Source organism: Miniopterus schreibersii, assembly GCF_964146895.1.
Source record: "Miniopterus schreibersii genome assembly, chromosome: 7".
Lineage (NCBI taxonomy): Eukaryota > Metazoa > Chordata > Mammalia > Chiroptera > Miniopteridae > Miniopterus > Miniopterus schreibersii.
In genome coordinates, this window is record NC_138108.1 from 70043169 (window position 1) to 70057022 (window position 13854).

General features: G+C 49.0%; 1 protein-coding gene across 5 annotated transcripts in view; it reads right to left on the bottom strand.

The window, feature by feature from the left end:
- Positions 1-13854, bottom strand: part of MGAT5 (alpha-1,6-mannosylglycoprotein 6-beta-N-acetylglucosaminyltransferase) — a 310933-nt gene that overhangs the window by 183622 nt on the left and 113457 nt on the right. For 4 of the 5 annotated variants that reach the window (XM_081142187.1, XM_081142185.1, XM_081142183.1 and 1 more), the window contains one exon: positions 8090-8457. In XM_081142187.1, coding sequence (XP_080998313.1) covers positions 8090-8330 — 241 coding nt within the window. In that variant the 5' untranslated portion in view covers positions 8331-8457. The remainder of the gene's footprint in view (positions 1-8089; positions 8458-13854) is intronic. The other variant, XM_081142186.1, reaches the window with a different exon arrangement.

The following is a 13854-nucleotide window of genomic DNA, read 5'->3' on the forward strand; positions in this document are numbered from 1 at the left end:
GTACCTCACGGTAACGAATGCTCTCTCCTTGCTAATCTAAGTGCTCTAGTTAGCTCTGTCACATGCAGTCCTTACAACAACCCTGTGAGGTAAGTGATATTATACACTCTATTTTTTTTTTTTTAAATATATCTTTATTGATTTCAGAGAGGAAAGGAGAGGGAGAGAGACAGACAGAAACATCAATGATGAGAGAGTCACTGATCAAGCCTACAACTGGGCATGTGCCCTGACTGGGAATCGAACCCCGATCACCTGGGTCCTAGGTTGACGCTCAACCGCTGAGCCACGCCCGGCTGGGCTATACCCTCTATTTTAAAACACCAGTGACTTGGCCAAGGTCACACATCTAGTAAGGAGCCCTTCCACAAACCACATACAAAAACTCTCTAGCCCTGGCTGGTGTGGCTCAGTGGTTGGAGAGTCATCCCATGCTCTGAAGAGTGGTGGCTTCGATTTCCAGTCACAGCACACACCCAGGATATGGTTCAATCCCCGGTCAGTGTACAGGAAGCAACTTATTGATGTTTCTCACTTCAATATTCCTCTCTCTAAAATAAATATTTAAAAAAATAAATAAATAAACATTCTAACTGCCCTCCAGCATAAACAATGGTTCCCATGACAGGATCCTGCATAATAGCTACTTGGAGCTCCCTGGACATGGAATCCACAGGAACCTCTTCTCGTTTCCTGTCTCACTGAAAACGTTACTCCGATTTTCAAAGTGCCCCACCTATAACTGCACCACAGAGTCCTGGGGTGGGGCTGGGGCTGCTACTCACTCATGGCTCCTACTATGCACCAGGCACGGGCTAAGCCCCGGGGAACAAAATAGACAAAATTCCCTGTTCTCTGTGGGTTTACATCGTAAGTGAGAGAGAGAGATGATAAACTACAATAAATGGGGTGCTAGGTCATTTAAGTGTCGTGAGGAGGGAGAACGGAGCAGGAGTTGGCCCTGCTTCAGGGAAGGACAGACAGCGGGGCTGGGCCCTCCCGAGCGAGAACAGAGGGAGACAGGAGTGAGCCATCTGCAGAGAGGCTTGTAGGTGGGGGGAGAGCCGGTGCAGAGACTCGGCAGGAAAATGCTTAGCCAGGCCTGACAGCTGGTCTTAGAAGACAGCTGCGGTGCCAAGGCAGACATAAGAGTCACCGTCTCTAGGGTGGCGCGGTGGCGAGAGGTCTGCCCAGGACGGACAGAGAAGGAACACCAAGACAGGGCTACGAAGAGGAGCTGCAGCCAGTGGGGAACCCTGCGTCAGGCCCTCCCACGCGCTTTCCCCTCTCAATCAGGACATGAAGCATCTTGGTGTGGCACGAGGAAAAAGTCTAGGTGACAAAGGGTATAGAAGGAGGTGGCTCTGGCTCCTCCAGGAGACCCGCATTCTGGCTGCACGCCTATCTAACACTCCTCAGTCCTCCTTGGAGTCCTGGGCTCATCCTGGCTTGGGCAGGGATGCTGGGCAGGCTGGGCCTCTACTGCAGCATCACTGGACAAGCCCAAGCCCCAGAGAGGCCCGTTTTTAGGTTCCAAGCTTCTTAAAGCAGAAAGCCCTTTCTGTAATCGCACCAGCCACGTCACCAGGGGTAACCAAGGCCTCCTCGGACACTCCAAGCGGCTGGCTCTTTCCCCTGCCAGCTTCATTCCCGGAGCTGTTTCCCTCAGGGCAGAGGACTCTGCTGGGTGAGGCTGCTTTCCACACTACCCAGCTCTCCAAAAGCAGCCCCCTGCATCATGCTTACAGGAGAGAGGCAAAAAGAAAAGGGCCAGAAACCCTGTACAGGCTGCTACATCTAATGAAATGCAACTTGAGGTTTTCTTCTACTTTCTCATAGCACAGCTGGAATGAAATACATGTAAAAGTTCTTGTCTGACGCTCACAAGCTTACCCAGGTCTTCAACTCAGGGCAGGGCTACCTTTCCAGAGCAACCTCAGGCAGCCATGCAAGCGTCACTGTGGGGACCTCCCACTGGCTTTTGAGCAGAACCGGAAATGCTGTTAATGTCCTGAAAATGGGCACCCCCAGGCCTAAGAGGGCGACCTGAGGCCCAAGGCAGCTACTACACCACTGCTCCTGACCAGCAACCAAAGCCCCACCCCAGTTCTTCGCTCGGCCTCAAGGAAACAGAGGACTTCCTTCTTATTTCCCTGTACCCTGCCCCACCATGGAGGTGATAGTAGATAATAAATAGGCCAGGCCAAGCCCAAGCTCACCCACAAGAACACCCATCCCCCTCACCTCCCTCCGCTTCCCCTCAGACTGAGACCCACAGCCCACGCGGCAACCGGCTTGCTGCCCTCTGCCAGCTTCTCCACCAACAATGCCTTGGACACAGCTGCTTGGTCACTTGTTCCAGCTGTGGCAGCCTCTGTTTCACCCCTGGCATGCATACTGCAGGGCACACGCAGGACTCAGGGCCTGGCCCACACCCACCTCTGCTGGCCAGCTGTGCCTCAACCTCCCTCCTCCCATCCCGCCCACAAGCTCCTTGGTATCATCTTGGCTAAACATCACCTCCTGGGAGAGACTTTCTCTGACCTTCTCATCCAAAGTAGATCCTCAAGTACTTTAAAAAAATATAAAATCACATCTTGGCAGCTCTGCCTATGGAGTAGCTTCCTCTCTGTCTCACAGCTTCACTGATAAACTTGCATTCACTTTAAATTCTTTAAAAAAAAAAAAAAATCACATCCCCCTGTGTCATTTTTCTCCTTGGGACTTATTACTATCTGACATTGTCCTGTTTATTATTTCTGCCTCCAATATGAACACAGCCTCCACAGGAACAGGGACCTACCCACCTCTTTCCAGCTGCCTGTTCAAAGCTCAGACTGCACTGACGTATACCAGCCAGTGGCACAGACATTCTCCAAAGTGTCAGGCTGGAAGGATCAGAGCCAATCAAGGGGACAGTCTGGGCCCAAGAAATTGAGGGAACCAGGAGATGGGAGGTAAGATAGAGCAGGCTAGAGGTCAGGAAGAGCAGGGGTGCAGACCTGGAGGTCAAAGGGAGCCAGGCAGCAGAAAAACAGGACATTGCTGGGGAAGGGGCGACAGAGGAACTGAGGGCCCACATCTGCTTCAGCCTGAGCTGGTGAGCAGTCCAGAGCAGAGCACCCAGTGCCCAGAGAAGCAAGCAGGTGAGAAAGATCAGGGTTAATAAGGTGTGGGCGGATCACCCCAGGTTTCCATTCCTGTTACTGAGAGAACACAAGTGGACCAGGCCTGACCACTGGGGATCAGAATTTGGGTCAGGCGATCAGAGAAAGAGATCAGTTCACCTCAGAAACAAGAACGGCATTGACTGGGGCGAGTGACACCACTCATGACGCAGTTCCGGTGAAGTGACTGAGAGGCATGGCCCTGGCCTGGGAGACGCCATGGAGGCTGACCTGCGGAGGCTCTGGCTCCACAGGCTGCTCTCGGGAGTGGCTGAGCAGCCCACGGAAATGCCAGCCACACCCCAAGCATGAATGCTCCCACTGTTCCACAGGCTGCCCGGGACATCTTCCAGGCACCACTTTTGAATCGCCAAATCCCAAAAGTTCAAGACTCTTTTGATTCGCCAAATCCCAAAAGTTCAAGACTCTTTTCAAATCCCCAAAAGGGTGGGAAGGGGGAGGTACTATCTGAAAGTTCTGTTGATTGAGGCCCAGTCAAACTTAACAACAGACAGCACTCAGCACCTCGTTCACGCTCCATACTCACCTGGAAGACAGGGAGTGATGTCTCACTCCAGTGGTTTGTGCCATCAGGACCCAGCCAACAGCCAGGATGTGGCAAAGCCAATTGGCTGGGTCCAAGCTCACGCTCCCAGCCACTCAACTCTGGATGTGCTGTTAAGCAGCAGCATGTCCAGAGGACCGAGAAGTACAGCATCTTCATGTGTGCGCCTCATGAGATGCCTTAGGGAATTTAAACACAAGGATGGAAGAGTCAGGAGGACACCAAAATATATCCTGTAGGCAGAAAGACTGGCCCAGGGACTGTCCAGGGCAGGGATTGAGATTTTTGGCAAAGGAGCAGACAGTAAAGATGTTTGGCTTTGCCGTCTCAGCGGCAACTACTCAGCTCTGACATTATAGCTCCAAAGCAGACACAGATAACACATCAAAAAGGGCATGATGCCCTAGCTGGTTTGGCTCAGTGGTTAAAGCGTTGGCCCCTGGAATGAAGGGTCCTGGGTTTGATTCCGGCCAAGGCACGTACCTCAGTTGCAGGCTCGATCCCCGGCCCCAGTATGGGCATATATGGGAGGCAACAAATTGATGTGTCTCTTTCACATCGATGCTTCTCTCTCTCTCTCTCTCCCCCACCCCCCTCCTCCCTCCCACTCTCTCTGAAAAGCAATGGAAATAATATCCTTGAGTAAGGATTAAGAAGAAAAAGTGGGGAGGGTGTGCTGAGTTCCAAGACATTTCCCATACAAACACAGGAAGCCACAGTTTTCTGACCATGCCTTAGACCAGCGATTCTCAACTGGTGTGCCATAAGAATTAAAACATGCAATATCTGACTATTCAATCGAGGGCACTGACCTCTTTTCCCTTAGATTGTCAAATAAAAAAATGGCAATAGCCAACACAACAATTAGCCATCCAATGTGAATGAATCAAAATTATACTTTTTTTTGTCAGATGAGCAAAAAATGTAATTTTTGGTGTGCTACAGGATTTTAGTAATGAGTTTATGTGTGCCATGAGATGGAAAAAGTTGAGAATGCTGCCTTAGCCCATGGGAATCCTGGGAAATTACTGAGTCAAGGAAAAATTAATCAGATGAGTGTTTTAAAATGAATTATGGTCACTGAAGGATGGAGTCAGCATGTTTTAGATGTTACATGAAATAAATACTGGTATTATCATGGGTCTCAGTTATTATGGTCATTATAAACAAATGGGAGCAGTTGTGTTTCAATAAAATCCTATTTGCACAAACTGGCAGAGGTCTGAATTTGACCTCTAGGATCTCAACTCAGGGATTCTAATAAATCAGTAATAATCTGAAATCAGCTACTATGGTTCTTCGAACACCTGCCCCAGCATAAAAACCATTTATAGCACACTAATAGCCTCTGATTATACCAAAATGGTAATACGAAAAGGGGTTTTTTTGGTCTATTAACTGGATCCATTCAAACCAGAGACAGATCCCAGCCATATAGGATCAACTCTTTACTCTTCCAGCTTCCAGAGCAGGTATCTAGGCAGTGCTCTGTATATGGGTTGCACTTATGGGAGAGAGAGACTGCAAACCAATGACTCACACACCCTCTTCCCCACTCCACCGGCCCAGCTAAACCACGGAACCAGCTTTCAGTCTCTGCTTCTTCGTGTGACATATGAAATCAACTGCTGATATGCCCATGACTGGTACTGGCCAATTACAGGGGAAGCAACATCACCAGAATGGCTCTCCAGCTTTCCAGGACTTGACATGCACTATAGCACCTGGTTCAACCCCAGCTGTGGGTGCCCAGAGATGGCAACCAGGGAGAAAGACAAGCTGTCACATTGTAAAGAACAAAAACCAGTTATCCACCTGAGAGCTTCTAGGAGAAGAAGCTGGTAGACAGTGCTTGCCGTTTCCCCTCTTAGTGCAGTGGTTCTCCAAGGCGGGGAGGAGGCACTTTGGCCCTCTATATCTGGAGGCATTTTTGATTGTCACAACTGGGGAGGTGCCACTGGTATCCAGTGGGTACAGACACCAGAGATGCTGCTAAACACCCCACAATGCACGAACAGCCCCCCACAACAAAGGCCTACCCAGCCCCAAATGTCAGTGGTGCCTAGGGAAGCCCTGACTTAGGGCCTCACCACGTGATGATCCCAATGCCTCAAGCACACAAGCACAGTCCAATTAAATTCCAGGAACTCAGCTCCAAAGACCATTTTGATTGACGTGTCAAGCTAATTAGATGACAGAAAAATAGCAATGTGAGTTAAGACTTATCGATGGTGCCTGTGTGGTTATTTCTTTGTTGGTTTTGGAAAAAAAGAGTTACTTTGTTAAGGGTCATCTGTAAAGGAAGGAAGAGAGCGTAAGTAATTTCTGAAGTTTCGTCAAGCTCCAAAGTCCTATGATTATAAGCATGTAAGATGGTTGAAATTCTAACAGACTACTCTAGGGGGTTGGTAACTTTCCGAAAAACATAACGTCTCCATGAGGCTGAAAAGCTGAGACCAGATCACTGTCCTTTAGAATGTAGAAGCTTCCTACCCTATGAGATATGGAGCACAACACACAAAATAAAAATAGTCGAGACTGGAGAAACTGAAAGTCTATGTTTACCATCCGGGTGCTTCTTCCTTCCCATGGAAAACATTTGATAGACTGAGATAAACAGGAGGAAACTATTCGCCTTTTCCCCCAATGTGGAATACACTAAACCAGAAACTTGCAAACAGCATCTGTTTTACTTGTTACACACTGGTAGTACAACTGGCTTTATTTATTTTTTTCTGGAAGTTTGCTTGTAATATTTAGGAAATAGTATTACCGAAGATCAAAGTCAATGAGTAATTTAAAAACACACCCTCTAAAAATGACCTAATTGTTTTACAACATAGGCTTTCAAAATGGAGTTTCCTTTTATTAATCCATCAGATCAAAAAAGGTGGTGTTTCATTTAGACATAGTAAGAGCCAATGCTTACAGACACTGCCAAATCTTGAAGGAATAGTTTAAAAGCAGACAGTGTGATCATTCAAATAGTAGGCACTGGAAGAGAATTTCCACATTGTATGTTAAAAGAAACCATTTTCTCCTTACCAAAAAAAAATATGTAAAGTTAAAAACTAACCAAGTTTCCTAGATCCTTTCAAAAAGAAAAAATATATAATGTAAAACTGAGTATGATTTCCTGTGTTTGAACCCACGCTTCCACCTGTTGTACATCTCCAGGAATCACCATTTGAACTCCACATACCTCAGAGAACCTTCCTTGATTGGGTCCCAAGATGGAACACCAACCTCTTCTCTCACCCGACCCCATTCCTGTATCTCATTTGCATTATACCTCAGGGTCTCAAACCCTGCGGCCACTGAAGTCTCCATTCAATGACTAGGCTTGTCACTAAACAATGACAGGTCATCCCACAGACCAAGTCCATTCCAATACTCAGTGACCACAGGAGAGCTGGGAAGCGGCTTCCCTAAAACACGGTACGATCCAAATTTCATTTGTGATTTCTGTTTTATACTCATGTACATGTGTTTGTGTAAGTACTTTGTGTCTATACATATTTGTATATATATTTTTATGTGCACGTATAAAGTATCAGAAAGGTCTACACTGAAATGTTAATTGTGGTTATTTCCTAGCATAGATTTAAGTGATTTTTACTTTCTCTTACTATTTTTTTTTGCTGGTCTCAGCTTCCAACCTTTTCTGCATTAAGCGTAACTTTTGCCAAAAGAAAAATTAAGTAAAATTCCAAATGTGGGTTTCTGTGTGTGTGTGTTTTTACTCAACCTCATTTTAGAAGGATTTATGGCACCTGACAAAAAAAGCAACAAGTACATAAAGATTTCTTTTGAAGCAAGGGCGCTTAGAGACAAGGGCAAGAAACTCTGAAGAAGCCAAAGGTTAAAGCTATCAGCCAGCATGCAGCCCTAACGTCCCACATACTGGCCGAGAGAGGCAAGCACTGGCTCTGCGTTTTTTGGCATCCATAGGACACTCCTTCCCAACCTCCTACCTCAGCCCACCGGTTCTAATTAAGTTTTGTTTAGGGAAAGATAATGAGGATACTTTTCTACACGTCCTGATCACACTCCCGGATGAGACCATGCAGTCCAGAAACGTGGGGGGGGAGGGGCGGGCTGCAAATACAGGCAGCAGAATGCCAACCGCCTGCCCCATTGCTCCTGGGGCTGAGTGTCAGTGTGTGCAAGAGCTGCGAATCTCCCAAAGTACACCGCGTTAACCTTCCAAAAGTGTCCCTCTGGGTGCAATTCACTGCCACAAAGGCAGTGGCAAGGGACACACTCACTCCATGACAAGACCGAGCCTGAGAGCCCCCGGGGTCCTTTCGAGGCAAAAGCACACTCGATGCAGAGGCCCCAGCAGCGCGGCGCTTACCGTAGGCTGTCATGACACCGGCGTACGGCCCGTCCACCACATTCCTGTTTTCTTCTGCCAGCGCCTTGATGTACCTCTTGCTGAGGTCCAGGATCTGCTCACGCAGCATGGAGCTGCTCTCAGGCTGAGTTCGCTGCTGGATGGTAAAATGCAGGAGCATCATACCCCAGATAAAGCCGAAAGTCACGAGGAAAAAGCCCAGCTTCTGCGAGGACAGCTTCCACGGAGCGAAGAGAGCCATTGCTGTCCGGCAACTTCACCTGCCGACGGCTCCTACAGCGCAGAAGGGAGACGCGAGTTCATGGTGGGCCCGGCCGCCTCACTCCGGCTCCTGCGTCGGCCGATCTCCTCTCCTCTCTTCCATCCTGCTGTGGGGGGGAGGAAAGTTAGCACAGCGGTTATGGCAGAACACGGGAAAACAAACCCGAGCCCTGTTTCCACCCAAATAACTCGAAAACGTGAACTTCCTTTTACTTCGTTTGCTGATTCAGTAGCTTGTTATGATTCGAGATCTGTAAGCTAAGAGGGGAAATCTGGCTGGGCGACAAAAAGCTGTACAAATACGGAGGAGGAAACGTGTGTCTGAGTGTGTTAGCAGGTGTAGCAGGGCTGTTCCAGTCTGGACCCGGTCCAAAACAGGAAGCTTGTTTTGCAAGGTGGTGAGGAGATGGAAGTGGTATTTCACTGAATGTCAGCAGAAACCCAAGTGAAGGGTGGAGTCCTATCTCCACCGGGCACTTTTGTGCAGCTGTAAGGTGAGCTTGCAGAGTCATTGTTGCATGCTCTGGCAAGGATTAGAGCATGCAGCTGGAGAGGTGAGCAAGAAAGCAGATGCCTCCTCAGGGGTGATCGGACAAGGAAAGGGGAGAGAGTCCCCACATTACTTATGCATGGCCAGCTCTCATGAGCAGTATCTAGAGTCAAGCTGACCCTCTCGGGGCCACCAGATGGCCTCTCCCAGGCACCAGCGCACACAGGCTATGCCAGGGGCACCCAGTGGTCTTTCCGTTCTAGCTATCATGAGTGAAAGCTGCACCGCGTCTCACTTGCACACTTCAGCACAGGAAGTGTGGAGCACACAACAGCCTGCTTTTCTATGTCCGTTTCACTCACACTATGTGACAAAATGAGGTTAAAGTGCACAGTGTCCTTTGCCCATCACGTCCTAAGGACTACAAGTGTTAAATCAGTATGTTGTACACCAGAAACAATTATACTATTGTATGTCAACTGTACTTAATCTACAAAACACACACACCACACATATAGTTTCCATACTAATGAAAGATCCTATCTGGTATCAGCACACACTGGGCCAAGGTCCTAAATCAAGGCTTCAGAACAAACAGGGCTGAAGCGCAGGTTGCAAATAAGTTACAGGTAGGCTAAGATAGCCACTCCTTCAACCAGAGTCCTGGGCCCAAGAACCAGCCAGCTTACAAATGACACTATTTTCTAAGTGGGCGCAGGGAAAGGCTGAGCACGGGTCTCCTGTGGGGGGACTCACTCAGCATGTATCACAGTGTGAACGCTTCAGCTCAAAGGATTCTGCTTCTTAAACAGCCTAAGAAGAAACAATAACGGAACTCTGGAGCTATTAGCTTTCAGTCTGCCATGCAGCAAACCCGTGCTGATCTTCCTCTTTCCCTGTCTTTCTCTCACCCATCAACACAGTCATCAGAGTGAATAGTACCACTACTAATACTAACTGTAAATAATGAATAAATCCCACATAGGTCCCACGCATTGTGTCTTAGCGCACTGAACTCTTACAAGAGTCCCATATGTTAAGAACTGTTAACATTACTATGTCTGTTTCAGAGAAGAAAAGAAAGACATAGGGAGATGCACTTAGCAAAGGCCAGCCAGCTGTGCAGCAGAGGACAGATCATGCAGGGACAGCTCAGGAGTCAGTAAACCTGACCCTGCTGTCCTACGATGCCCCTCCTCACCCACCAACCTGCTTATCCAGGGCTGAGAATGGCTTGTATGTGCTGAAAGGTTGCGAAAAGACGTGACAGAAATCCTATGTAGCTCAAAAGCCTAAAATGTTTACTACTGGGGTCCCACACAGGAAATGGTAGAATAGCCAGGTCAGAAGACAGTGGTCTAAACCGGCAGACCAGGAGGGAGCCTCATAGGCTGGAGCCATGGGAAAGTGACCTGTTGCAGGTGGGGCTGGGGGAAGGGCTAGGTCTGGATTGTCAGTGTGGGGGGGGGCAGTGTCAGTGAAGACAGGAGAGCCTGAGATGATCAGCAGGGTTGATCATCTTCATAGAAAATTCCAGGCCAGCGGTTTTCAAAGTGGCGTCTCTAACTCAGCAGCAACAGGAGCAAAAGTGAGACATGCAAACCTCAGGCCCACTGCAGACCTCCTGGATCAGTACCTGGGGACAGGGGGAGGGAGAGAGCAGCCTGTGCTCCAAAAAGTCCTCCAGGTGATCCTGACTCCTACTCAAGTCTGAGAGCCCCTGGTGCAGGCAAGGGCTGCCACCATCATGCCGTGCACCACACTGCCGATACAAGGCGGCCTGAACTTGTCTCGCACTAAATCACCTACGTAAGTTCCTCTGTGCCATCCGCAGACTCTGCATTTGCTGGTCTGCTGTCACTGTAACCCTGCTGATCATCTCAGGCTCTCCAGTTTTCAATGACACTGCTCCCCCCGCACTGACAATCCAGACCTAGCCCTTCCCCCAGCCCCAGCCCCAGCCCCACCTGCAACAGGTCACTTTCCCATGGCTCCAGCCTATGAGGCTTCCTCCTGGTCTGCCGGTTTAGACCACTGTCTTCTGCCCTGTTCTACCATTTCTTGTGTGGGACTCCATGAGATCCTACAAGGGACTTCCTCGAAACCTTTTCAGAGAAGGACACTGATGACAGGGGCTCCAGAAAATAGCCACTGACTAAGTGAATGAGTCATCTGGGCACCGTGGCCCTTTGTTCCTCCCCTTTAAATGAAGACCAGCTGGACAGCACCTGCTATCCCTGCTTCCTCCATCGGTTCGAGAAGTCTATGCTGAGCGCTGGGGCCACCAGGCTCTGGGGAACGAACGACTGTGACAGGGTTCCCGCCCTCCAGGGGCTGTCTAGAAGCTGTTCCCCTAACTGGGTGCTACCCCAGTTCCTGAGGAAGTAGCTGTACTTTCTCTTTGGTAACTCTCACCAGCGAGTCAATTCCACCCAAGGGCTGCAGGGATTTTCCTAGAGCAAATACAAGAGGTGCTCTACCAAGAAGGCAGCCTGGTGTTCTACCAACAAACCCAAATACTGGCAGGGATTACCTGTTCCCATTCAGAGAAGTAGTCATGCTCTGCTTCCCCCATTAATCTCCTGAAGATACTGCTCAGAGTTGCAGAGTTTAAGCAAAGGGAAGGCCAAGGGCCAAGGGCTGGACAAGGGCTTCAGTAGAAGGTGACAGGCATCTCCACTATAGCCTCTGCCACAGCCTTGGGAAAGAGTTGGGACCACCCAGGTGGTGTACTCAAGAGGGCAAAATAAAAAAGGTCAGGAAACCCAGCCAAGGTTAAATCACTCCAGCTCAGAGTGACACAGATTTGAGGTGAAAATCCCTATCTCTAAGAGTTTAGAGCACAGCTCTGATTACTGCAGGGCCCAGATTATAAGTGACTACATAGTGCTAGGAATACTCTTTTTTCCCGCTGGAATCTACAGTTTGAAATAACAGCAACCATGTTAGCATACAAACAGCACACACAGAGAATTAGATTCATCTAAACAATTCCTTTTAAAGAGACTGAATTTTAAAAGACTTTTCAAAATCATTATTCGAGAGACACCCCTATCTTCTACAGTAATAAGGGGCAGCAATCCTCACCAGAGGGTCCTGGTGTCATAAAAAGACCTAATGATGATCATCAGTAATGACCACACAATTAATCAAGAGGCCGCAGAGCAAGAGTGATTAAAAAGGGGTCTGTCAGGCCAAGAATCTGCCTGCCTCCAGACCTTCCAACAGCTGGAGCCTTTAGCCAAGTGGAGCTGACAGGCACAAAAGGACTAGACCGTATATCTCAGAAGGCTGTGTTGCCAGCCAAAGCGATGACAGCCCAGGGCCGTGACTTCATCTGTTCTCCTCCAAAAAGGAGTTTGCACCGAGTCTGTTTGAAGTGAGTTAAGCTTCCAGATCAGTCACTGCCATTAACGGCCCTAACATGCATTCCCTCTATTCCTACACTTCCTAAAAGAGCAGCGTTCACTTCCTTCTTCCCCCATTCACTCCTCAACACGGTATCTGGCTTCCACCTTTCCAAACGTGGCCAAAGATCTTTGGCAAGGAAATGTGTCAGTTCTCTTCATTCAGAATAAGGGCACGTGAAAAGCTAGTTGCTCAACATCAACAACCATTAGGGAAATGCCAGTCAAAACCACGATGACATGCCAATTCTCACTCATGAGCATGGCTGTAATTTAAAAAGACACATAAGAACAAGTGCTGGCGAGGGTGCAGAGAAACTGAAGCCCTGTGCACTGCCGCTGGGGGGGGGCATACAGAGTACAGCTGCTGCGGAAAGTAGTTTGGCAGTTCCTCAAATGGTTAAGGCCACACTGACTCCATTTACATGAAATGTCTAGAACAGGCAAACCGAGAGAGACAGCAAGTACAACAGCAGTAGTTTAGGACTCGAGGGGATGGGGTACTAGGAGGTGACAACTAAGGCGTGTGGGGTTTATTTGGGGGGGGGGGGTAAAGTGTTCTAAAATTTGTGGTGATGGATGCACAATTCTGTGGACATATTAAAAGTCACTGAATTACACACTTTAAATAGGAGAACTTTACGATATGCGAATCGTATCTCAATAAAGCTGTTATGGGCAGAGAGAGAGGGCGGGGGGAGAGAAAGCTCACCTCCAAAGTTGGGGGTGGGGGAGGAGCTGTACTTGGAGGTGGGGAGAGAAGCTTCCTGGGCCCATCGAGGACCCACCCCTCCCTCATTCCCCACAGCACAGCCAGGGCCAGGCTATACCATTACTAAGGGCTGACCAACAGAAAGAAGTCACACAAGAGAATTTGCTACCAGCTCGGCAGACAGGGCTGCTCTTACAAGCTCTGGAACAGCCTCACAGGCCACCCATCAGATGGCTCCTGGCCAGCCTTGATACGAATTTCCCAAACCAGCTGAGCACACCCTAAATAAGAGCCCCTTCCCAAGGGAGTGAAAACCAGACTGATGAGGCAGTTCCTTCAGGTGCCCAGCCAATGCCCCGGTTCTTAAATCAGGACCTCTCTCCTCAGAGGATGAATGAGGGGGGGAATGCCTGTTCCTTCAGGAGCAATGCCGACCCCAACCACACTGATTTGACCTTTCCAACAGCCCCACAGGACAATCCCGTCACCACTTGCTGGTCCAACACGGGACGGTACTGCTCTGCCTTAGCACACCTCTTCTGTCCTGACCACGCACCACCCAAACTACTTCACATCTGTCTTCCCCTCATCCAAAGTCTGCTCTGCTCATCCTGCCACCTTGGGAGCCCCTCACCCCCCAATCTCACACTGGACTCTACTGCATCAAGCACCCCAGAGAGAGGAGAGCTCATCCTCTGCACTCACAGCAGGCTGCTCCAGAGAGCTTCTTACCTTCGTCTCTCTTATGGGGTCTGTAAATGCCCCAAAGACAGGCAATGCCAGGAACGGCCATGCCTTGCACACAGTGGGCGGGTAGTTAAGCACTTGCGAGATGAAGGACTGGATGGTGGAAATGAGATGAACACAAATAAGCCGTGACTGCCGAGGCCTCGTT